This window comes from Heterodontus francisci, chromosome 5 (genome assembly GCF_036365525.1).
Source record: "Heterodontus francisci isolate sHetFra1 chromosome 5, sHetFra1.hap1, whole genome shotgun sequence".
Taxonomy (NCBI): Eukaryota; Metazoa; Chordata; class Chondrichthyes; order Heterodontiformes; family Heterodontidae; genus Heterodontus; species Heterodontus francisci.
The window spans coordinates 46,101,621-46,126,900 of record NC_090375.1 but is presented as its reverse complement, the minus strand read 5'-3'; the positions used below and the strand labels follow the sequence as shown (position 1 = coordinate 46,126,900).

General features: G+C 43.4%; 1 protein-coding gene across 2 annotated transcripts in view; it reads left to right on the top strand.

The window, feature by feature from the left end:
- The window catches only part of LOC137369818 (KH domain-containing, RNA-binding, signal transduction-associated protein 3-like), a 327,473-nt gene that overhangs the window by 278,785 nt on the left and 23,408 nt on the right, over positions 1 to 25,280 (top strand). For both annotated transcript variants that reach the window (XR_010975020.1, XM_068031372.1), the window contains exon 8: positions 10,258 to 10,316. Coding sequence is in view for 1 of the 2 variants with exons in the window: in XM_068031372.1 (XP_067887473.1) it covers positions 10,258 to 10,316 (59 nt within the window). In the remaining variant the exon portion in view is untranslated. The remainder of the gene's footprint in view (positions 1 to 10,257; positions 10,317 to 25,280) is intronic.

The following is a 25,280-nucleotide window of genomic DNA, read 5'->3' as shown; positions in this document are numbered from 1 at the left end:
GCTAAAGGAATAGAGTATAAAAGTAGGGAAGTGTTGCTGCAACTGTACAAGGCATTAGTGGGACTGCACCTGGAGTATTGCGTACAGTTTTGGTCCCCTTACTTGAGGAGGGATTTAGTTGCATTGGAGGCAGTTCAGAGGAGGTTCAATAGATTGATTCCAGGGATGAGGGGTTTGTCTTATGAAGAGAGATTGAACAGTTTAAGCCTTTATTCTCTAGTGTTTAGAAGAATGAGAGGAGATCTAATTGAGGTATATAAGACGATTAAGGGGATTGACAAAGTAGACATAGGGAGGATGTTCCCTCTTGTGGGGCAATCGAGAACGAGTGGTCATAGTTTCAGGATAAGGGTAGCAGATTTAAAACCGAGATGAGGAGAAATTACTTGTCTCAAAAGGTCGTGAGTCTGTGAAATTCACTACCCCAGAGTGCGGTGGATGCCGGGACATTGGGTAAATTTAAGGAGGAGATAGACAGATTTTTAATTCGTAAAGGGTTGAAGGGTTATGGAGAATGGGCAGGAAAGTGGAGTTGAGGCCGAGATGAGATCAGCCATGATCGTATTGAATGGCGGGGCAGGCTCGAGGGGCTGAATTGCCTACTCCTGCTCCGAGTTCTTATGTTCTTATGTACAGTCGGTGTTTTTTTCAGTGGCGGAATAAGAATTCAGAAAAGCTTTATTTTCATCTTCCACTGGTATTTTTTAAAAGTCCAATTATAGATCGCTTGGCAGTTGGTGGCGAGATGGGAGGTTTTCTTTTGCCCTTTTGGGTTTTTTTAGGCACTACAGACATATAAGTGAAATGTTGGAAAACATTACTGACAAGATTGTCAGAAATTGGAATGGGCTCAGCTGCCTTCAGGCTTTATGATATACCCCCAATAAATTATTAGATACAGTACTGAATGATGGCTCTTGTCAGTGCAAAGTTCTCATTTGTAAAGAAAATCTATCTAAACTACTAAATGCTGCTTTATGTAAAAGTTAAATACAGTTTTCCTTTTGATAGGTTTTGTTCATGTTCCACCGATGTCCGTAAACGTGAATTTTACCATTTCCTGGTTTTTGTTATAAATGCTATCATGCACAGATAATTTACAGGATAACAAATAAACATTTGCTACAGACATTTACTGGAATTAGACACCAGATTTGATGATGTCGCTTAAAGACTGGGAAACACATTCTACTGTGTTTCTAATTAAGTAACCTCTGATCTTTTTTCTTATTCGTTCGTGTGATGAGGGCATCGCTGGCTAGGCCAGCATTTATTGCCCATCCCTACTTGCCCTTGAGAAGGTGGTAGTGAGCTGCCTTCTTGAACTGCTGCATTCCTTGGGGTGTAGGTTCACCAACAGTGCTGTTAGGAAGGGAGATACAGAATTTTGACCTGGCGACAGCGAAGGAACGGCAATATAGTTCCCAAGTCAGAATGGTGTGTGGCTTGGAGGGGAACTTGAGGGTGGTGGTGTTCCCATGCATCTACTGTCCTTGTCCTTCTAGAGGTCACAGGTTTGGAAGGTGCTGTCAAAGGAGCCTTGGTGAGTTGCTGCAGTGCATCTTGTAGATAGTGCACACTGCTGCCGCTGTGCATCAGTGGTGAAGGGAGTGAATGTTGAAGGTGGTGGATGGTATGCCACTCAAGCAGGCTGCTTTATCCTGGATGGTGTCGAGCATATAAAGTGTTGTTGGGGCCGCACCCATCCAGGCAAGTGGAGAGTATTCCATCACACTCCTGGCTTGTGCCTTGTAGATGGTGGACAGGCATTGGGGAGACAGGAGATGAGTTACTCGCTGCAGAATTCCTTGCTTCTGACCTGCTCTTGTAGCCACAGCATTTATGTAGCTGGTCCAGTTCAGTTTCTGGTCAATGGTAATCCCCCAGGATGTTGATAGTGGGGGATTCAGTGATGGTAATGCCATTGAACATCAAGGGGAGATGGTTAAATTCTCTCTTCTTTGAGATGGTCATTGCCTGGCATGAATGTCACTTGCCATTTATCAGCCCAAGCCTGGATGTTGTCCAGGTCTTGCTGCATCTGGACACAGACTGCTTCAGTATCTGAGGAGTCATGAATAGTGCTGAACATTGTGCAATCATCAATGAACATCCCCACTTCTGACCTTATGATGGAGGGAAGGTCATTGCTGAAGCAGCTGAAGATGGTTGGGCATAGGGCACCACTCTGAAGAACTCCTGCAGTGATGTCCTGGGACTGAGATGATTGACCTGCATCTTCCTTTCCTGCCTGATTCCCATTGACTCCAGTTTTGCTAGGGCCCCTTGATGCCATACTCTGTCAAATGCTGCGTTGATGTCAAGGGCAGTCACTCTCACCTCACCTCGAGTTAGATCTTTTGTCCATGTTTCAACCAAGGCTATAATGAGGTCAGAGCCGAGTGGTCCTGGCGGAACCCAAACTGAGCATCACTGAGCAGGTTATTGCTGAGTAAGTGCTGCTTGATAGCACTGTCGACAACCCCATCCATCACTTTGCTGATGATTGAGAGTAGACAGATATGATGGCAACTGGCCGGTTTGGATTTGTCCTGCTTTTTGTGTACAGGACATACCTGGGCAATTTTCCACATTGCCTGGTAGATGGCAGTGCTGTAGCTATATATGGAACAGCTTGGCTAGGGGCACGGCAAGTTCTGGAGCACAAGTCTTCACTATTGCCGCAATGTTGTCAGGACCCATAGCTTTTGCAGTATCCAGTGCTTCAGCCGTTTCTTGATTTCACGTGGAGTGATTTGGATTGGTTAAAGACTGGCATCTGTGATGCAGGGAACCTCAGGAGGAGGCCGAGATAGATCATCCACTCGGCACTTGTGGCTGAAAATGGATGCAACTGCTTCAGCCTTGTCTTTTGCACTGATGTGTTGGGTTCCCTGTCGTTGAGGATGGGTATGTTTGTGAAGCCTCCTCCTGTTAGTTGTTTAGTTGTCCACCACCATTCACAACTGGATGTGGCAGGACTGCAGAGCTTGAATCTGATCCGTTGGTTGTGGGATCGCTTAGCCCTGTCTATCGCATGCTGCTTCCGCTATTTGGCATGCAAGAAGTCCTGTGTTGTCGTTTCACCAGGCTGACACCTCATTTTTAGGTATGCCTGGTGCTGCTCCTGGCATGCCCTCCAGCACTCTTCAATGAACCAGGGTTGGTTCCCCGGCTTGATGGTAATGGTAGAGTGGTGGATAAGCCAGGCCGTGAGGTTACAGATTGTGGTTGAATATAAGTCATCTGCTGCTGATGGCCCACAGTGCCTCATGGATGCCCAGTTTTGAGTTGCCAGATCTGTTCGAAATCTATCCCATTTAGTACGGTGGTAGTGCTACACAACACAATGGTGAGTATCCTCAATGTGAAGACAGGACTTGGTCTCCACAAAGACTACGTGTTGGTCACTCCAGTGCATCTGCGACAGGTAGATAGGTGAGGACGAGGTCACGTAGGTTTTTCCTCTCTTGTTGGTTCCCTCACCACCTGCCTCAGACGTAGTCTAGCGGCTATGTCCTTTAGGACTTGGCCAGCTCAGTCAGTAGTGGTGCTACTGAGCCACTTTTCGTGATAGACATTGAAGTCTCCCACCCAGTGTACGTTGGTACCCTCAGTGCTTCTTTCAATTGGTGTTCAACTGATTTATCAGCCGAGGTGGTTGGGGGATGAGAGGGTGCAGAGATGGCTGTAGGTGGTAATCAGCAAAACGTTTCCTTGCCCATTTTTGACCTGATACCATGATACTTCATGGGGTCCAGAGTCAATGGTGAGGGCTCCCAGGAACACTCCCACCTGACTGTATACTACTGTGACGCCACCTCTGGTGGGTCTGTCCTGTCGGTGGGACAGGACATATCCAGGGATGGTGATGGTGGTGTCTCGGACATTCTAAGGTATGATTCTGTGAGTATGACTATGTCAGACTGTTGCTTGACTAGTCTGTGGGACAACTCTCCCAATTTTGGCACAAGCCAAAGAAGGACTTTGCAGGGCCGACAGGCCTGTGTTTGCCGTTGTCGTTACCAGCACCAAGGTCGATGTCGGGTGGTTTCATTGCTTCTCTTAGACTTCATAGCGGTTTGATACAACTGAGTGGCTTGCTAGGCCATTTCAGAGGGTAGTTAAGAGTCAACCACATTGCTGTGGGTCTGGAGTCACATGTAGGCCAGACCAGGTAAGGACAGCAGATTTCTTTCTAAAGGACATTAGTGAACCAGGTGGGCTTTTACAACAATTAACAATGGTTTTATGGTCACCATTAGACTAGCTTTTTATTCCAGATTGATTAATTGAATTCAAGTTTCACCATCTGCCATGGTGGGATACGAACCCATGTCCCCAGAACAATAACCTGGACCTCTGGTTTACTAGTCCAGTGACATCACCACTACGCCACCGCCACTAGGCCCAAAGGGACTCCAATGGCTGGTGAACCTGTAAATCAATGCCTGGAATTCGGATGCATCCTGGAAGCATGGGAGGCGGCACTGGTCATTACCATACCCAAACCAGGCAAGTCGACCAACCACCCTGGAAACTATAGGCCGGTATCAATCCTGTGTGTGACCTATAAACTCCTGGAATACATCATCCTCCAGAGGATTAACTCTCTTATTGTTTCAGTGATCTCCAGAGAACAAGCAGGTTTCCTGCCTAATTGCATTTGCTGCGACTAGGTTTTGGCCCTTGCAACGGACACCAAGGATTCCAAAGAAATCCAAGCCTAGTGCAGCTTTTGTAGTCCTGTTATTGGCTTACAATGAGGTCTCGATTAAAGGACTGATGCTGAACCATGCAAGGATCATCCCTGCCTCAAAAAAACTACACCTGGCTATGGAGATGCTGAGCAATAGACAGCTGCATGTACATTTGGGCGATAAAGTCAGCTTGTCCCAGCTCTTCAACAGTGGACTGCCACAAGGCTCAATACTCAACACCGACACTCTTCAATGTCTGCGCGAGCAACGTGTCGCCAATGAGGTTGCACAGATTTGCATAAGTAGATGATCTTGCCCTGGCAACAGCAGCAGCCACCTTCAGTGACATCACATCTATCTTAAACAGGGATCTAAACACCATGGAGGAATATTTCCGGAAAAGGAAGTTCAAGCCAAACCCCCACAAAATAACAGTCACTGCATTCCGTCTTGATAACAGCACACACTGAAAGTGACCTTCTGCGGCAATACTTTACGACACGACCCCATTCTGACCTATCTGAGTGAATCTGGACCACACATTAGCCTCCACAACCACTTGAAGAAGGTAGCCGCCAAGTCAAAGACCAGGGTCAGTCTGGTCCAGAAACTAGCTGGCAGAAGCTGGGGAGCATCAGAATCAGTGCATCGGACATCATCCTCGTGTAGTCTGGAGCTGAGTACTATGCACCAGTATGGATCAGAAATGCTTGACTTGTTGATGTCCAAATCAACACTGCACAGCTGTGTATCACTGGAGTTGTCAAGAAAACCCCAACAACCTGGCTGCCTGTGCTATCACATCTCTTTTTCCCCCATCCATTCTCCTCAATGCAACAACCCTCCAGAAAGTCTAGCAAATCAAGGATAACAGGTGCCTTCCCAACCACCAGGACCTCAACAACATTTCTCAACACTGCTTGAAGTTACACAAGCACTTGTGGACCCACACGCTTAACCTTTGACCATGTGCCTTCAACCCTGATGAAGCTTGAAAAGCTGAATGGAGTTCACAAGAAGTCACAAGCAAACATCTCATGAAAGACCCGATGCAGAAGATCCCTGGCTTCGATCGTCCGAGAAGCTCATGAGCAGTCGTAAACTGCATGCACACAAAGTATGGCAGATAAATAAATGGAAAGTTGAAAAAGATGCAACATATAATGACTTACAGCTGGATTCAGAAGTACAAAGGAAGCATCACAGCATGCATTGCACTACTCCTGACACAATTATTTGGCTCAACTACTGGAATGTAAAATTATAGTTGTCCTTCCATATCTACATCAGCCATAAGAAAAAGAGTAAGTTATTGTATTTGTGTGCAAATTGTATGATGTGGATCACAATGTTCTGGTGCCCATTGTAGCTAGTGTAAAAAAAAAAAATCAGGCTCCACATCTTTTTCTTCCAGGGTTAGGATCATCAGTTTAAAATGTTACAATTAGATCTGTGTTGAAAATCCAGTATTCTGATTGGCTGCATACCATATATTTAAGCTGTAGTGAGGACCGTCTGGACTCGATTGATAACCTCACCAAATGCTTAAATGCATGACAGGTTGTCAGCCAGTCACCTCATGTCAGTGACAATGAAGAATTCTACATTACTGTTTGAGCATGTCGGTGGTTTTGACAGCTGCCAAGGGCAAGCAAAACATGTTAACAACTCAAACAGCTGCAGAAAGAGTGACCGAATTTTAATAATAAAGTCTGCTTATAGTGTACCAGGGAATTCAGATTGCAGGCTGATAGACTTTGCCTCCAGTATCCTTTTAGTTCATCCAGAATATCCCAGCTTCACAATATAATACAGGTTATCCATTATTCAACACTGCAAGTTCTTGACTTTCTTCTGTGCAAGAAGCTTAGGAGTGTTACCAGTCCGTAATGTAAGCGGGAGTTTCATCAAGACCTGACCACCTTAAATGTGCATCTATACTGAAGTAGAATTTCAAAGGTGTAAGGAATTGCGGGCTGCTTACCTCAGACTGTTTATTAGAAACATAGAAAATAGGAGCAGGAGTAGGCCATTCGGCCCTTCGAGCCTGCTCCGCCATTCATTATGATCATGGCTGATCATCCAACTCAGTAACCTGTTCCTGCTTTTTCCCCATATCCTTTGATCCCTTTCGCCCCAAGAGCTATATCTAACTCCTTCTTGAAAACATACAATGTTTTGGCCTCAACTGCTTTCTGTGGTAGCGAATTCCACAGGCTCTGGGTGAAGTAATTTCTCCTCATCTCAGTCCTGAAAGGTTTACCCCATATCCTTGGACTATGACCCCTGGTTCTGGATTCCCCCACCATCGGGAACATCCTTCCTGCATCTACCCTGTCAAGTCTTGTTAGAATTTTATAGGTGTCTATGAGATCCCTCCTCACTCTTCTGAACTCTGGTGAATATTAATGTCTGAGCTAATCCATTTTATATATGTCTTCATATTCAACTAGGTGGAGTGCATCAGGAATTGGCACACTTGTTGATAACTGTTGCTGATTTAAAAAAAAAGATCAATAGTGCCTCTTTCAGGGTGCGTGGGGCACAGGAAACAGTCCTTTTCACCTAAAAGGTGGGCCCAATAAGCCTCTGATATTGCTGCTCAGGTGGCATCTACACTGAGCTGCTGAGAGCAACATGCAGCTTGCAGGTGAAGCGTGATTGAAGGTGGGTCTGCTGTGACCCTCAAGTAAGTGAGGAAGGGTGGGGTGTTGGCGACCAAGAAAGTGGAGGTATAAGGGTGACCAGGGGAGGTAGCTAAGGTGATTCAGGGGAGGTAGCTGTGGGGAATGTAACAGTTAGGATTAGGGAGGCAGGTTGTAGCTGCTATGGGGCAGTGGGGGGAAGCAGCCAGCAGCAGCGCATGTTCTTTGAATGTGGGCAATTGGGATGGGTGGAGGACCCATTCCTATTCTTCCTGACTTGCATGTTCCATAAGTGTGCAGAAGTCCCTTAGAATTGCCTGTTAGGCCTCATGTAGACTTAGTTTTCCTGAGTGCAGCCAGCATATGCAAAGTTTTAGAATGTCTGTTTCTTGTATGGATACTGCATGCTGATTTTATTTTTTGGTTAATTGATAATGGTGGGCCACGCAGTTGCGGCTCATACTAAGCTTTTGTTTTCTGTTCGCCATGTTGCAACTGAATTTCTAGTCTTGTATATCTCAGGATACCCTTAAAAATTGACAAGCCTCAAACAAGTTTAGGGACAGTTATATGGAACCGACAACAAGAAAAATAGTTACACTGGATTGTGAAACTTTAACAAGGAACCAGATCATTGTCAATAAAGAGGTTTGAGGGTTATATAGATATTAATGCATTCATTTCATTCACTTGAGGGTTAGGAGATTAGAGAGCTTGGCTGGTACAAGGAGAGTTGAAGGTTCTGATTTTAACCACCTGCCACTCACTGGAACCTCTGATCTCTTGCAGAGCCCCCCTTCTAGTGGCTACTGGGAGCCATCGCCACAAGTTCCCTGTTAAAGCTTCCAGTTGTGCTAAATTCATATTCTTGTTTGTCAGCTGGCAGTCACATCTGTCTAAGTGTCGGGCGGGAGTTAGCGAGGTGTTCTTCAAATAATGCCTTGCTGTTCAATGCAGCAGGGCCTCCACATCTCCAGCCTTGCTGGGTTCTCTGCCCACAACTGTGCTCCTCTTCACCTTTATAAAAGCAAAATACTATGGATGCTGGATAACAGAAAATGCTGGAAATACTCAACATATCAGGCAGAATCTATGGAGGAAAGAAACAGAGTTAATGTTTTAGATCTATGACATTTCATGTGATGAACGGTCATCAACCTGGAATGTTAACTATTTTGCACTCTCCACAGATGCTGCCTGCCCTGCTGAGTGTTTCCAACATTTTCACTTTTTAATCCCCCTCACCCCTTCTGCCCTCTCATTAATATCAAGGCCAAAGGATTCGTGACTAAGGAGATACTACATGAACTGTGAAAGGAGCGAGTTTGACTGGATCAACAGACTTTTCTCATTCCAAGCTTTTCGAAGTCCACCATTCCTCAGCTGAGAGACCAGACCAATAATGCTATTCTGCAATTAGCCATGTGGCTTTGGTAACTTGATCATTTTCAGGTTTCTTTCATTCCCTCTTTATTACCGTCCTATGAGAAAGCTTTGTGCTCTTCTCCCCTTCCTCAGCTTGTCGTGTTTTAAAAAAAAAAAGAAAAATAATTTGGCACTATATCTTGAGTGTTATTCCATTTGCTTCAAGTCTCAAGTAAAGAAATAGAACAATGTAATTTCCGAGTGGAAAATGCATTACAGCTTTACTGGATGCCAAAATGTTTGAGGTCAAAATGAGCACAATTTGTGAAAAGCTGAGAATCATGTGTCTATCAGGAGTTATTTTGCAGAATGTTTCAAATGTGCAACATGGTACAGCCTGCTGGCTCTGTTTTTTGAATGAAGGAACTTTCCCAACCTCTTTTCTGATAGTTTAAAAAGAAGTCTGTTGAGTGCAGTTACAAATTAATCAAGGTCACTACCACATATGTTAATAGCTACTTGTATTGATTAAAATGGATTGTTTAAATATTCTGATAATGTAAATCTTCATAGTGCATGTTCAAGCTCAATTATTTTTATTATATTGCAACACTGTGGATGGAATGAGTACTTCGTCCTCCCTGCCCTATTCATTCAGGTGACATTTTTTTTCACCAGTTGTTGGTGCTCCAGTTGAGAAACTAAAAACACAGATTGCATTCTGTGAAGCTACAGTTATAGAATTGGGTGTGGTGATCCGTGCACCAAATTCACTGTTCTCCTGATTTGATTTGATTTTAAAAATGTATAGGAACACATGGAATGAAATAAAGTTGTTTACCTAGAAATCCAACATCTAGTGCAGAACTTGCACTATTTATTCTATTCCTCTCATTGCATCTCTAATATTTAACTCTTGTCAACCTTGTCCAGATGATATTCGATCCTCCCCAAAATCTTTAATGTTACATGGAGTGTAGATCATACTTACTCCGATAACCACCATTGCAGCTCCCTTTGAAACAAGTTAATCCTCTCCATTATAACTGCTTTTACTTGTTCCAAAGAAATCTTGAATTTTATATGGATCTGAGATAGATTTGTATTAAAAATGTAAGTCCGCTGGTCTTGCAAGCTTTCTTCTGTTTAACTATTTGGGTTCTACTGTTCAGGAAAATATAATGTACACATTGTAACTGATGCCTGAGGGAAATTATTATGACCTCTCCTCATGGCAATGCAAACACATCTTTTGAATTATTGGAACCTCTTTTAGTGAAAACTCTGCTTTTAGATCTTGATTCACAATAGCTGTGTTTAACTTAATTTGTTTTTACAAAAACAGCACAAATCTGCTGAGAAAAGGGCTAACAATTTGTTTAAATACAAAGTATATTTACCACTGCTGTATCATTTGATGATTGTTTTAAAACATTGATGCTTTGAAAGTTTCTAGTTACGACATTGTTCTTGTTTCTTGAGTTCACATAGAAAGACAGTAGATAATTTAGTCAAACTTGTCTGATACTTAACTTTCTCTTTTACAGCGCATCTGATTACTATGATTATGGACATGGAACCAGTCAGGAGTCCTATGAATCATATGGTGAGTAATGTCTTGATGCATATTGCAATTTCATTACCTTGAGACTCCCAAATAGTTGTTATAGTATGTATTTTAGTTTCTGCTAGTTGAATAATGAGAAATTTGCATTAGCTGTTTCATATGAAGAATATTACTTGGAAATTACAGCACAGAAACAGACTATTCGGCCCAACTAGTTTATGCACTAAACAATCCTCCTCCCATCCCATGTTTAAAGCTGGGATTCTCCTTTTAAGGCAAGGTTGCATTCCTTTCATTTTTTCATGAACAACTGCAGTAAGTATTATGGGAGCTGAAATGAGTTGCAGGGCTACCCCTGTCTTTATGTTTCATCCTTGGAGTTCCTGGTGGAGAAAGTCAGGCCAAGGACGGGGAGGAACTATTCTCTAGCAGCTGCAAGTGCATCCAAGACCATTATTAAGTAGGTCTGGACAAAGTCGACTGACCTGGACAGTGCGAATAGCATCACCCCCCAGGACCAGCGGTCAGTGTAAAACAAAAGGTTTGATGGCCTCACTAGAGCAGCAAGGGTGAGTACAGCCTTTTTTTCTGTCGTTCTTTCAACAGCATCCAACACCACTTCTGTCATACTCTCAACCAGCGGTTTCAACAATTCCCTCTCCTTCGTCAAATCATTCAGTATACAGGCACAAGGACACACTGCAGCACTTCACTTCCTCATTCCACGTGCAGTCGTCTCTTCCTTTGCTTTCCACATTACACATGAACACTATTCTCTTCTCAATTCCTAACTCTTGCACAACCATCAACTCCTTGCAATAGTCCGTCCTTAATTTACATTATACCCACTTGGCTTTAAATTCATTACCTCCCCATCTTCATTCCATTTTGCTTCTTCTCCATCTTTTAGCGCATGCATATTCATAATTCTTCATTTACCTTCTCAACAACTATTCACTAACTCTCACCGTCTCTTTCTGCAGGAGAAGACAATGCACAATACGAGTGAGAGGGTCAAGAGTGGGACTTGAGTGAAGAGTACCCAGCATTATAGCCCTCACTCAAGCAGAGCAGGAAGTCATGGCGAACAATGACCCACTATAAGCATTGTTTAAGGCGAAACTGGCAACTTAGCTGAGTAGGGTGCTTGCATATTACTTATAGCCCTTCATTCACCTCAGCAAATCAGCAGCAAGCTATATTCTCAAAAGTAAAAACAAAAAATGCTGGAACCACTCAGCAGGTCTGGCAGCATCTGTGAAAAGAGAAGCAAAGTTAACGTTTCGGGTCAGTGACTTCTTCTTCTTCTCAAAAGTATTGATGTCCAGCTTCTATTTGCCATCCTAACTCTTACTCTTTTTCTCTTTTTATAGTCCTTTTCAACGAGACTCTTAAAGAAGACAGCTTGGAAGAGGATAATCCTCAAGTATACAATATCATGTGCTCCATCCCTTCCAGGCTCCAGCTTAGACAGTGGCACTCCACTTAGGTTAGATAGCAAAGTGGGGAGGTCTACACATGGTGAAACTACACCAGTAATACAGGTGCAAGGATGACCCAGAAGAGGGTGAGGTCCTCTCACTCTGCTCTGCTAAGTAGGATAGAGATGAGGACTTCAAGGGCCCAACCATGAAAGGAAAATATTGGCCTCCCACAAGCAGCTGTACGAGGTATTAGAAGGCCAAGAGTTTCAGCACTATGACTGAAAGTATGGAGGAGGCCTGTGTGGTCTCATTTCACATGGCATCAGCAATCTGCAGTCCACCCTGAAGAGTGTGAGCACTACAACAGGACTCTGTCAAAGGAAGAAGTGTCACCAGCCTATGTAGCTTTGGTGGAATGTCAAATGGCTACATGAAGGCTTTGGAATTTACCTTGGAGAGACAGGTGTCCATCTTGGACTGATTGGAACAGATAAGGCCTTTCATAAGTGATGAGCCTTAGATCCACAGAGTAACAGTGACGCAATGGGAGAAGTACATGTTGCCCTTTCTCAGGATATCAGCATACTTGCTCCTTCACCACCCCAAAACCAATATGGGCCATGGTGCCAGCAAGTTAGTTGGGCCAGACTGCCGCGGCAGCAGTCTATAACTGGGGACCCAAGGTCATGAATCCGGAAGTTACCGGTCATGACCATAACAAATAGGAGCAGGAGTATACTATACAGCCCGTCAAACTTGCTCTGCCAGTCAATACAATTATGGCTGATCTTCGGCTTCAACTCCGCTTTCCTGCCCGCTCTCCATATCCCTTGTTTCCCTGAGAGATCAAACATCTGTCTTATCGCGGCCTTCAATATAGTCAACGATGGAGCATCCACTACCCTCTGGATTAGAGAATTCCAAAGATTTACAACCCTTTGAGTGAAAAATATTTCTCCTCATCTGAGTCCTAAATGATTGGCCCCTTATCCTGAGACTGTGTCCCCGTGTTCTAGATTCCCCAGCCAGTGGAAACAACCCGCCAGGGTCTACCCTGTCAAGCTACTTCAGAATCTTGTACTTTTCAATGAGCTCACCTCTCATTCTTCTAAACTCCAGAGAATATAGACCCAATTTGCTCAGCCTTTCATCATAAGACAACCCTCTCATCCCACAGACCAAACTAGTGAACCTTCGCTGTACCGCCTCCAATGCAAGTACATTCTTCCCTAAATATGGGCGACAAAACCAGGCACAGTACTCCTCGTGTGGTCTCACCAAAGCCCTGTACAATTGTAGGAACACGTCTTGTACTCGAATACTCCAATCCCCTTGCAATAAAGGCCAACATGCCATTTGGCATCATCATTGCTTGATTCATCTGCATGCTAACTTTGTATTGTACAAGAACACCCAAGTCCCTCTGTACATCAACATTTACAAGTTTCACACCTTTTTAAACAAATTTCTGTTTTTCTATTCTTGCGAGCAAGTGAATAACCTCCCACAACCCCACGTTGTACTCCATCTGCCACCTTGTTGTCTATACCTCTTTGCATTCTCCTTGTATCCTCACAGCTTGCCTTCCCACCTAGCTTTGTATCATCAACAAACTTAGATACATTCATCTCTTTCTCTTCATCTAAGTTATTAATATAGATTATAAATAGCTGAGGGACCAGCACTCCACTAAATAAATAAAAACAAGAAATGCTGGAAATACTCAGCAGGTCTGGCAGCATCTGTGGAGCGAGAAGCAGAGTTAACGTTTCAGATCAGTGACCCTTCTTCAGAACTAGCAGATATTAGAAATGTGAAAGGTTTTAAGCAAGTAAAGTGGGGGCGGGGCAAGAGATAACAAAGGAGAAGGTGTAGCTAGGACAAGGTCACAGAGAATGACCAACCAGAAGGTCCTGGAGCAAAGGTAAACAATATGTTAATGGTCTATTGAAAGACAAAGCATTAGTACAGATAGGGTGTTAATGGACTGAAAACTGAACAGCCACAAGCACAAACATGAAAAAAAGGAAAAAAGGTGGGTAGGCAAACTGAACAAAGTAAGATAAAATAAAATAAGCACAAAAAAATTAAAAAGAAAAAATAACTAAAAATAAAAGTAAAATGGGGGGCCCGACGTGCTCTGAAATTATTGAACTCAATGTTCAGTCCGGCAGGCTGTAGTGTGCCTAATCAGTAAATGAAATGTTGTTCCTCGAGCTTGCGTTGGTGTTCACTGGAACACTGCAGCAATCCCAGGACAGAGATGTGAGCATGAGAGCGGGGGCGGGGTTGAGTGTTGAAATGGCAAGCAACCGGAAGCTTGGGGTCATGCTTTTGGATTGAACAGAGATGTTGCGCAAAGCGGTCACCCAGTCTGCGTTTGGTCTCCCCAGTGTAGAGGAGAGACCACATTGTGAGCAGTGAATACAGTATACAACATTGAAAGAAGTACAAGTAAATCGCTGCTTCACCTGAAAGGAGTGTTTGGAGCCTGGGATAGTGAGGAGAGAGGAGGTAAATGGGCAGATATTACACCTCCTGCGATTGCAGGGAAAGGTGCCATGGGAAGGGGACAAGGTGGTGGGGGTAATGGAGGAGTGGACCAGGGTGTCGCGGAGGGAATGATCCCTTCGGAATGCCCTCCTCACTTTCCACCCCAATCAGCCTTTATCTCCAAAGGATCATCCTCCGCCATTTCCGCCACCTCCAGTGTGGTGCCACTACCAAACACATCTTCCCCTGTCAGCATTCCGAAGGGATTGGGATCTAGTGAACATCAACGCAAGCTCGAGGAACAGCATCTCATTTACCGATTAGGCACACTACAGCCTGCCGGACTGAACATTGAGTTCAATAATTTCAGGCCCCCCCCCCCCCCCGCCACCATTTTACTTTTATTTTTAGTTATTTTTCCTTTTTAATTTTTATTTTTTTTATTTTATTTTATCTTAGCTTGCTCAGTTTGCCTACCCACTTTTTTCATGTTTGTGCGTGTGGCTGTTCAGTTTTCAGTCCATTAACACCCTATCTGTGCTAATGCTTTGTCTTTCGACACAACATTAACATATTGTTTACCTTTGCTCCATGACCTTCTGGTCAGTCATTCTCTGTGACCTTGTCCTGGCTACACCTTCTCCTATGTTATCTCTTGCCCCACCCCCACTTTACTTGCTTAAAACCTTTCACATTTCTAATATCTGCTAGCTCTGAAGAAGGGTCACTGACCTGAAACGTTAACTCTGCTTCTCTCTCCACAGATGCTGCCGGACCTGCTGAGTATTTCCAGCATTTCTTGTTTTTATTTCAGATTTCCAGCATCCGCAGTATTTTGCTTTTATTTTACTCAATAACTTAAGCCTGCCAACATGAAAATGCCCTGTTTATCCCTATTCTTTGCTTCTTGTCTGCTAATTAATCCTGTACTCCTGCTAATATATTACCCCACAACTCCATGAGCCCTTATCTTGCATATTAACCTTTTGTGTGGCACCTTATTGAATGCCTTTTGGAATTCCAATTATACTGCATCTACTGGTTATTTACCCTACTAGTTACATCCTCAAAAAAAACGTAATAAATTTGTCAAACATGATTTTCCTTTTGTAAAACCATTTTGTCTTTGTTATGATTTTCTAAGTGCATTGTTGAGACTTCCTTAATAATAGATTCCAGCACCTGTCCGGCTAACTGCCTGTAGTTCCGTATTTTCTCTCTCCCACCTTTCTTGAGGGGTGTTATATTTGATAACTTCGAATGCGCTGGGACCAATCTAGAATCTAGAGAATTTTGGAAAATCATAACCAGCGCATCCACTATGTCTGCAGCGACCACTTTTAGAATCCTAGGATGTAAGCCATCAAATCCTGAGGATTTGTCAGATTTTAGTCCCTTAAGTTTTTCCAGCACTTTTTCTCTGTTGATATCAATTACCTTAATTTCCTCACTCTTATTAGGCGCTAAGTTACCCTCTATTTCTGGTATATAACTTGTGAGAAAACAGACACAAAATATTTGTTCCATGTCTCTTTCATTTCCCATAATAGTTTTTCCTGTTTCTGCCTTTTAAGTGACCAACATTTACTTTAGCAACTCTCCTTTTTATATATTTTGTAAAAGTTCTGACAATCGGTTTTTATATTCCTGGCTAGTTTACTGTCATTCTATTTTTTTCCCTTTTTATCAACTTTTGGTTGGCCCTTTGCTGGTTTCTAAAACACTCCAGGCCCTCAGGCTTACTACTATTCTTTGCAACATTATAAGCCTCTTCTTTTAATTTAATACTATCCTTAACTTCCTCATTAGTAAGCCACGGATGGATCTTTCTTGCTGAGTTTTTGTTTTTTAATAGAATGTACTTTTGTTGAACATCTTGAATTGTTGCTTTAAATGTTGCCCACTGTTTATTTACCACCATACCTTTTAGTCTGTTTACCCAATCAACCGTAGCCAACTTTCCCCTCATACCTAAGTAATTGGCTTTGTTTAAGTTTAAAAATTCGAAGATCTCAACATGAGGAACAGCCACCTACTACCAACTTTGTTGAAGCCAGTCGGGGAGCAGCCCTGAGCAACAGGAGAGTTTGTAAACCTGCTTTTAACAAAAGCACTAGGAGTTTGTTAACTTGAAAGATGAATGATAGAAAATTGTTGCATTTGCAAAATTAGTTACCTTTATCACATTTGCCATTTTGGTCTGCATTGAGATTCAATGCAGAGTCTATTTACAGTACGTCATCAATATAGAAGTTATCTGTTTAATTTGAATGTTCTTTAATGCAGAATGAAGGCACTGGTGAAGGATGTAGCAAGAACTGGTAGGAAGGGGAATAAGCAGGCCACCAGAATTAACTGACCCAGCATATCTCCAGCTGAAAGGCATTCCCTCCGTTTCCTGTTTCCTTCTTACAATCAGGACCTCTGCTGTGCCTCCTCCAAATGCATGGCTCTCTATGGCGAGGTTGTGCACTGCACAGCACACCACTGTGGTGCGAGAGCTCTGTTTTATTGAGAAGGTAATTTTAACCTAAGCCACCCTGTGAGGAAACTGACTGGATCAGAATATCTGCTGTTGAATTTAAAGCGGGTGGCCTATCTAATCTCTACAGTCTCACGGCAGGTCATTTAGGCTAGGTCTTTAAGGCACAATTACACCAAATGTTTGGGTGCCTATAGAGGGTAATTTAACCCCCTCCACAACAGGCAAGCGGGTGTTAAATCGTTAAGTTTGTGAAACCTTACCCCATGCCATCACACACACACCTGTTCCCATTTTAACAGTGGTGAATATCAGAACGTACAAATAACCGACTCTGGCGTGGCTGGTCCATAGCTATAATAATTTAAATTAGGCTCTTTTAGCAGTGATTTGAAATTAATGTCTCCTGCACAGGTTTCCCAGAGTTCTGGAAACTTATCACTGAAACAGAGGGATGATTGAGCAGCACTTCACAGGGAAAGTTAAAGTCAGGAGTCCTGATATGAATTAAGTCTCAGTTCTCATAGCTGCTTTCTCGGTTCCCTCTGGCAAACAGTTTGGTAGGAGAACTTGCTGCGAGAGACTTATTTGTACAGTTTGGAGATGTTCACACAGAACATTAGAATGGATGTCATACAAAAGCAAAATACTGTGGATACTAAATTTAAAAAGAGAAAATGCTGGAAATACTCAGCATCTGTCTGACAGCATAGAGAGATACAGCACAGAAACAGGCCCTTCGGCCCACTGAGTCCGCGCCGACCATCAATCACCCATTTATACTAACCCTACATTAATTCCATTTTTCCTCTCTCATCCCCGCCTTCCCTCAATTCTCCTTCCTACACTAGGGACAATTTGTTTACAATGGCCAATTTACCTATCAACCCGAAAGTCTTTGGCATGTGGGAAAAAACAGGAGCACCCGGAGGGAACCCACAAGGTCACAGGGAGAACTTGCAAACTCCGCACAGGCAGTACCCAGAACCGAACCCGGGTCTCTGGAGCTGTGAGGCTGTGATGCTAACCACTGTGCCACGCTGCCGCCCTTTGGGAGCGAAACAGTTACCATTTCAGGTCAATGATTTAGTCAGAACTGGAAAAAGTTAGATATGCAACAAGTGTTAAACAAGTATAGTAACAAGGAAAGAGAAAGGGGAAGAACAAAAGGGAAAATCTACGATAAGGTAGAAGGCAGCAGAGATTAAATTACAGAAGGGAATATGGTGCAAGGCAAAAGGAGATGGAAATGAGACAAGTAAAGAAACAAAAGATGTGTCCAGAGGAGGTGTAAATGGGAGAAGCAGATACAGATGGATGGTTTCATGGCTTTTGAATGTCTTCTTCATCTGAAGTCCAGTTAGCATACAAAGCAGCAGTAGTGGTGTGCTGTGGAGGGAGCCACAGGTGTACAACAGCGAGGGAAGCAATGGAAGGGTTGAGTTCACAGGAAGCGTAGCCCACATAACTGAGGTTCGGCTTCCTTCACACCTATGAAGAGCAGTGCTTCCAAAAGCTGAGATTGTCACGTCAGGTGGTCACAGACAACTGCAGCATCCTAGAAGAAGGTCTGCTATCAGCTGGATCTAGTGCCCACACATTACCACTGGTTGTGCAAGTCATCAAGTTGTAAATGTTTTTGCCTGGTTCCTTCCAGTGTGCTACTGAAGATGTATTGAGGGTTTTGCATAAACCAGGTGACTGATGAATTGTTTGCCAGGGCTAGAAGGTATGTAAACTTCCCTCATGATGCCAATAGCTGGAATGAGTGGCCTTGGATTTACATCTCTGGCTAGCTTCCTACAGAGGCAGGATGCCATTAATTGAACACACATGGCAATCTAAGCACTGAAGAATCAACCAGAAGCATTTGTCAACCACAAAGGATCTCATCCCATCAATGTTCAGCTGATGTTTAACCTCAAGAAAAGATTTATGAGGGTCTGCGCCAGGTTCCCTGGGAGCTTCCATGATGCTTTCATACTGAAGCACTCCAACTTTCCCAACCTGTTGGTACCCAGAACCAACCTTAAAGGGTTGCTGCTAGGTGACCAAAGATACCCTCTTCAAACCTCGCTAATGACACCTCTGAGGATCCCCACCAATAACCACCAAAAATGCTACAGCGTGAGCCATATGAGAACCAAATGTTGTCTCAAGCAATTCATTGGTAGACTCCAAATGCGCTTCAGGTGCATGGCCTGGTCTGGAGGTGCTCTTCAGTGCTTGGCAGTAAGGGTCCCTACAAACGTGTTCAATGTTCTGCAGGATGTAGACGTGCAGCACGAACATGCTGCTTAGTACTACATCTGATGAGGATTCTGTTGGAGTGGAGGTGAAGGGGGGGCGGGGGGGGCTTCCAACACCAGAGCAACCACTGACATTGCTGCTCGCGATGTCTAATAGATCAAAGCTTCAGTTAGTTACATTGGACCAAAATAACTATCACATCCTTTTACCACCACCCCCCACCACTGGCACAAAGCAGTCCTGTAACCAACCACTTAACCCATTGCACATGCACCAGTTTGTCTTAGTCAATTCATGTCTTCATATCACCAAGCAGCAGATGACCCAAGTTGGCACTTGCCATGCAAGAATGGTGAACAGTGGACAGTGATGTATATTTTGCTCATTTACTAACACAACATAAACACCCATGTGCATAACCTCAATGAACTACAAAGCGTTTTTCTTTCCTTTGTGCTTCTAAGTGGTGCAACTCCAGAAGCTCCAGCAGAAGTAGATGCAGGCTGCTCTGATCCCTACTTTGCTTTCTGAGATGCTGACAGCCATCAATCTTTAGGTGTTGAAGCCTGTGAAAGCCCACCAAAGACTGCTCCACCTGCACTTACACAGGGACAGAGTCTGCCATCAAGGGAGGAGACAGCATGTCAGGTACTGATTGAGATGGGGGAGGGAGCTATGGGTGCAATAAGGAAACATTTTCCACTTCCATGTCCCCTTTCACCATCATCCCTCTCTTGGGCAAGGGCACATAACTGTTATCTCTCTGTGGTAGAGTAGCTTGGGAGAAGATCACTGGCACCTCGTAAGGTCGTGGCTAACGTATATATCCTATTTACAGCAGCAGAAATATTGTCATCCATAGTTTATATAGCTGTCATCAGGGTGTGCGGGGAATAACGTGCTGTAATTCAAGTTCCACAGAGGAGGCCACTCTATAATAGATGACATCCTTGAAATGGCCTGTGACGTCAGTCCACAAATGCTTAAGCTGGATTCTTCCATTCTTTCTGATACTGTGGAATATGCCTGACAGAACTACTAGTACCTCACATTTGCTGCTGGCCCTCTGTCATTCTCCTTTTCATTGATGACCCCCGAGCTCCAGTCTCTGTCCAACAGTGCTTGGAGAGGACTGTGGCCTCCAAAGCGGACTCTCCACAGCTGTGCCTAGCACCACCCTCTTCTCGTCCTCACTTGTAAACTGTGTTTCACCAGTTGAGGTCCACCTAACTCTTGAACAGTATCCACTGAGTGAAGACAGAGTCTCACCATCTCCAATGTATAGGGACGCTGATATCCCAATTTTCTCCAAGGCCTCCAGCTCTGCATCCAACTGGATGATCTGTGGTGGCCCACCTCTGGGCTGTCTCTTGTATTTTCTGCTGTTTTATTCTGCAAGGAGCACAACAGGGTGTCTGTATGGAACTTGTGCATTCAATGGATGCAGTCAATTCGGTGAAAGTGACTGTCGAGCAGATACATTCCTAGCAACACTGGCGTGTATTTGAGGACATGTTGTCAGTGCCATTTGAGGATGTATGCTGAGATTCGGTGGAGCTGACTGAGGTCACATTACTTAAGGATTTGCATAGTGGATGGAGAAAGGGGGAAGGTGAGGAAGTGCTTTGAGACAAAACAATGGGTGCTGCTGAAACTTAAATAGGTGTGAGGAGTGATGTGATGGTATATACTTAACAAGACATAATGAAAGATGGGGTGAATCAGCAGCTATGCTCACCTTTCCTGACATGGTTAGGTCACTAAACCACTTCATGCACTGAATCCACTGAACACCACTCCTGCTGATAGTTTCTAGCCACGCCTTCTTCGTCACAGTAACAGTTTTCTTTTCTTGCTATTACTGGAGAATAGGACTTCCTAACCCTCATTGCACCAAGCAGTACATCAAAGAATGCCTCATTAAATCTGGGCTCAGCCTTCGCCCTTCCCGACTCCAACTCTTCACAATTCCATCCGAATTGGCCTTTTAAATAGTCGGCATGAAATTTATTTTTTATTTTATTTATTTAGAGATACAGCACTGAAACAGGGCCTTCAGCCCACCGAGTCTGTGCCGACCAACAACCACCCATTTATACTAACCCTACAGTAATCCCATATTCCCTACCACCTACCTACACTAGGGGCAATTTACAATGGCCAATTTACCTATCAACCTGCAAGTCTTTGGCTGTGGGAGGAAACCGGAGCACCCGGCGAAAACCCACGCGGTCACAGGGCGAACTTGCAAACTCCGCACAGGCAGTACCCAGAATCGAACCCGGGTCTCTGGAGTTGTGAGGCTGCGGTGCTAACCACTGCGCTACTGTGCATCATGTGGATGTGTATGATACCCTTTCATGCCCATTGGAGACATGAAACCCAGAAGTAAAATGATAATGAAACATCCCTGTTGAAATTAGACTTTCCCACAATCTCCAGTCTCCTGCATTTCGTAACCCATTATTGGCCTGTATCCATCACTCCATTTTCCCCTTTTCTACCTCTACCTTCGGCTCAGATTTGACCTCGGCTTAATATCAACCCCCATCTGTTTGCAGCTAAGTTATGTGAGAATTAATCGAAAGGAACAAGAATGGGACCAGTAACAGATTTGAGACAGATGTGTGAATATCAAAACCATGCAAAACAAATGAAGCTCTGAAGCTTTCATTATATGTTTCTTTTATTAATACAGACGCTAATTTAATGAAAGCTCTTTCTTCAGCACTACAGCAGATGGATTCTTCTTGGATTATTCCAAAGATCATGATTGAGGTTAAGAAAGAATCTGATTTACTGGTGTACTTGGGCTGCCTTTCCATTGACATTATTGAGAAATTATGTTGATGTATAAGAACTGTTATGAGTTGATAAGGGTCAATAAGTATTTATTATTGTAAACATTAAGTGCATCTAATACATTCCTACCCAGAAATGTCTTTCACATGTAGTTTATTTTTAAAAAGTTGGCAGCCATATTCAGGTAACAGTAAAAATGTATTTAAAAGTTGGATTTTGACTTACTGATTACTCAGCAAGTTTATTCAGTGAATTGTTGTCAAGATAGTATGGCAAAGCAATTAAAAAGCTAGTAGAATGTTGAGTTAAGTTGATTGAATAGCAGAGGATAATTTAGCAAATGTTATGCTAAGAGTGTAATCTACTGGCAAGCCCACACCTGCTGTGCTGTATTCTGAAAGCACTAGTAGGTCCATCAGTACTGAGAAATGTGCGTACTCAGTAATGCACTAGCCAAAGCTGAAGTACTGTGTTTAGTTTTGTTCACTGCTGTACAAAGGAGACATGTATTCATTGATAAAATTGCAGAGAGCAGGGAGAATGATATAAAAACATAATGAAAGGTCATTGACCTGAAACATTAACTCTGTTTGTCTCTCCACAGATGCTGCTTGATCTGCAGAGCATTTTCAGCATTTTCTGTTTTTATTTCAGGTTTCCATCATCTGTAGTATTTTACTTTTGTAGCAGTGAGAATGATAGTTGCGAATACAGAGAAATGGCTGCAGGGTGACCAAGGATGGGAACTGAACATCTAGGGGTATTCAATATTTAGGAAGGACAGGCAAAAAGGGAAAGGAGGTGGATTAGCGTTGTTAGTAAAAGAGGAAATCAATGCAATAGTGAGGAATGATATTAACTCATAGAATCCTGATATGGAATCTGTATGAGTGGAGCTAAGAAACACCAAGGGACAGAAAACATTGGTAGGGGTTGTATATAGACCCCCAAACAGCAGTGATGATGTAGAGGATGGCATTTAACAGGAAATTAGAGACGTATGCAATAAGGGTGCAACTGTAATTATGCGTGATTTTAATCTACAAATAGATTGGGCAAACCAAGTTAGCAATAATACTGTAGAGGAGGAATTCCTGGAGTGTGTACGTGGTGGTTTTTTTGACCAATACGTTAAGGAACCAACTAGAGAACAGGCCATCCTAGACTGAGTATTGTGTAATGAAAAGGGATTCGTTAACAATCTTGTTTTGCGGGGTCCCTTGGGGAAGAGCAACCATAACATGATAGAATTATTCATTAAGATGGAGAGTGAGAGAGTTGATTCCAAGACTAGGGCCCTGAATCTAAATAAAGGAAACTATGAAGGTATGAGACGCAAGTTGGCTATGATAGATTGCAGAACGTCACTTAAAGGGTTGACAGTGGATAGGTAATGGCTAGCATTTAAAGAGCGCATGGATGAATTACAACAATTGTTCATTCCTGTCTGGCGCAAAAATAAAACAGGAAGGGTGGCTCAACAGTGGCATACAAAAGAAATTAGGGATAGTATTAGATCCAATGAGGAGAAATATAAAAAGGCCAGAACAAGCAGAAAACCTGAGGATTGGGAGCAGTTTAGAATTCAGCAAAGGAGGACAAAGGGATTGATTAAGAAGGGGAAAATAGAGTATGAGAGTATGCTTACAGAGAGCATAAAAACTAACTGTAAAAGCTCCTACAGAAATGTAAAGAGAAAAAGATTAGTGAAGATAAATGTTGGTCCCTTACAGTCAGAAACAGGGGTATTTATAATGGGGAACAAAGAAATGGCAGACCAATTAAATACATACTTTGGTTCTGTCTTCACAAAGGAGGACACAAATTACTTCCCAGAAATGTTGGGGAAAATAGGGTCTAGTGAGAAGGAAGAACTGTATGAAATCAGTGTTAGTAGGGAAATGGTGTTAGGGAAATTGACGGGATTGAAGGTCGATAAATTCCCAGGGCCTGATAATCTATATCCCAGAGTACTGAAGGAAGTGGCCCTAGAAATAGTAGATGCATTGCTGGTCATTTTTCAAAATTCTGTAGACTGGAACAGTTCCAATGGATTGGAGGGTAGCTAACGTAACTCCACTATTTAAAAAAGGAGGTAGAGCGAAAACGGAATTATAGACCGGTTAGCCTGACATCAGTAGTCAGGGGAAAATGCTGGAGTCCATTATAGAAGATGTAATAGCAGAGCACTTGGAAAACAGTGACAGGATCGGACAAAGTCAACATGGATTTACGAAAGGGAAATCATGCTTGACAAATCAACTGGAATTTTTTGAGGATGTAACTAGTAGAATAGATAAGAGAGAACCAGTGGATGTGGTGTATTTGGACTTTCAGAAGGCTTTCAATAAGGTCCCACATAAGAGATTAGCATGCAAAATTAAAGCACATGGGATTGGGGGTAGTGTATTGCGATGGGTAGAGAACTGGTTGGCAGACAGGAAACAAAGAGTAGGAATACCCCGGTCTTTTTCCGAGCGGCAGGCAGTGACTAGTGGGGTACTGCAGGGATCAGTGCTAGGACCCCAGCTATTCACAAAATATATTAATGATATAGATGAGGGAATTAAATGTAATATTTCAAAGTTTGCAGGCGACACAAGGCTGGGTGGGAGTGTGAGCTGTGAGGAGGATGCAGAGAACCTCCAGTGTGATTTGGACAAGTTGAGTGAGTGAGCAGATGCAGTATAATGTGGATGAATGTGAGATTATCCACTTCGGTGGCAAAAACAGAGAGGCAGATTATTATCTGAACGGCGACAGATTGGGAAAGGGGGAGGTGCAGCAAGACCTGGGTGTCTTTGTGCACCAGTCACTGAAAGTAAGCATGCAAGTGCAGCAGGCAGTTAAGGCAAATGGTATGTTGGCCTTCATAGTGAGAGGATTCGAGTATAGGAGCAAGGATGTCTTGCTGCAATTATACAACGCCTTGGTGCGACCACATCTGGAGTATTGCTGTTTTGGTCTTCTTAACTGAGGAAGGATGTTCTTGCTTTGGAGGGAGTGCAGCGAAGGTTCACCAGACTGATTCCTGGGATGGCAGGACTGGCGTATGAAGAGAGAGTGGGTCGATTCGGCTTGTATTCGCTAGAGTTTAGAAGAATGAGAGGGGATCTCATAGAAACCTACAAACTTCTAACAGGATTGGACAGACTAGATGCAGGAAGGATATTCCCGATGGTAGGGGAGCCCAGGACCAGGGGTCACAGTCCAAGGATAAGGGGTAAGCCATTTAGGACTGAGATGAGGAGGGATTTCTTCGCCCAGAGAGTGGTGAACCTGTGGAATTCTCTACCACAGAAGGCAGTTGAGACGAAATCATTAAATATATTCAAGAAAGAGTTAGATATAGTTCTGCGGGCTAAAGGGATCATGGGATACGGGGAGAAAGCGGAAACAGGGTATTGAGTTTGGATAATCAGCCATGATCGTGTTGAATGGCGGTGTAGGCTCGAAGGGCCAAATGGCCTACTCCTGCTCCTATTTTTCTATGTTTCTATCCCAGTGTAATGATGAAAGATCGAGAAAATTTGACTTTTGCAGTCTAGAGAA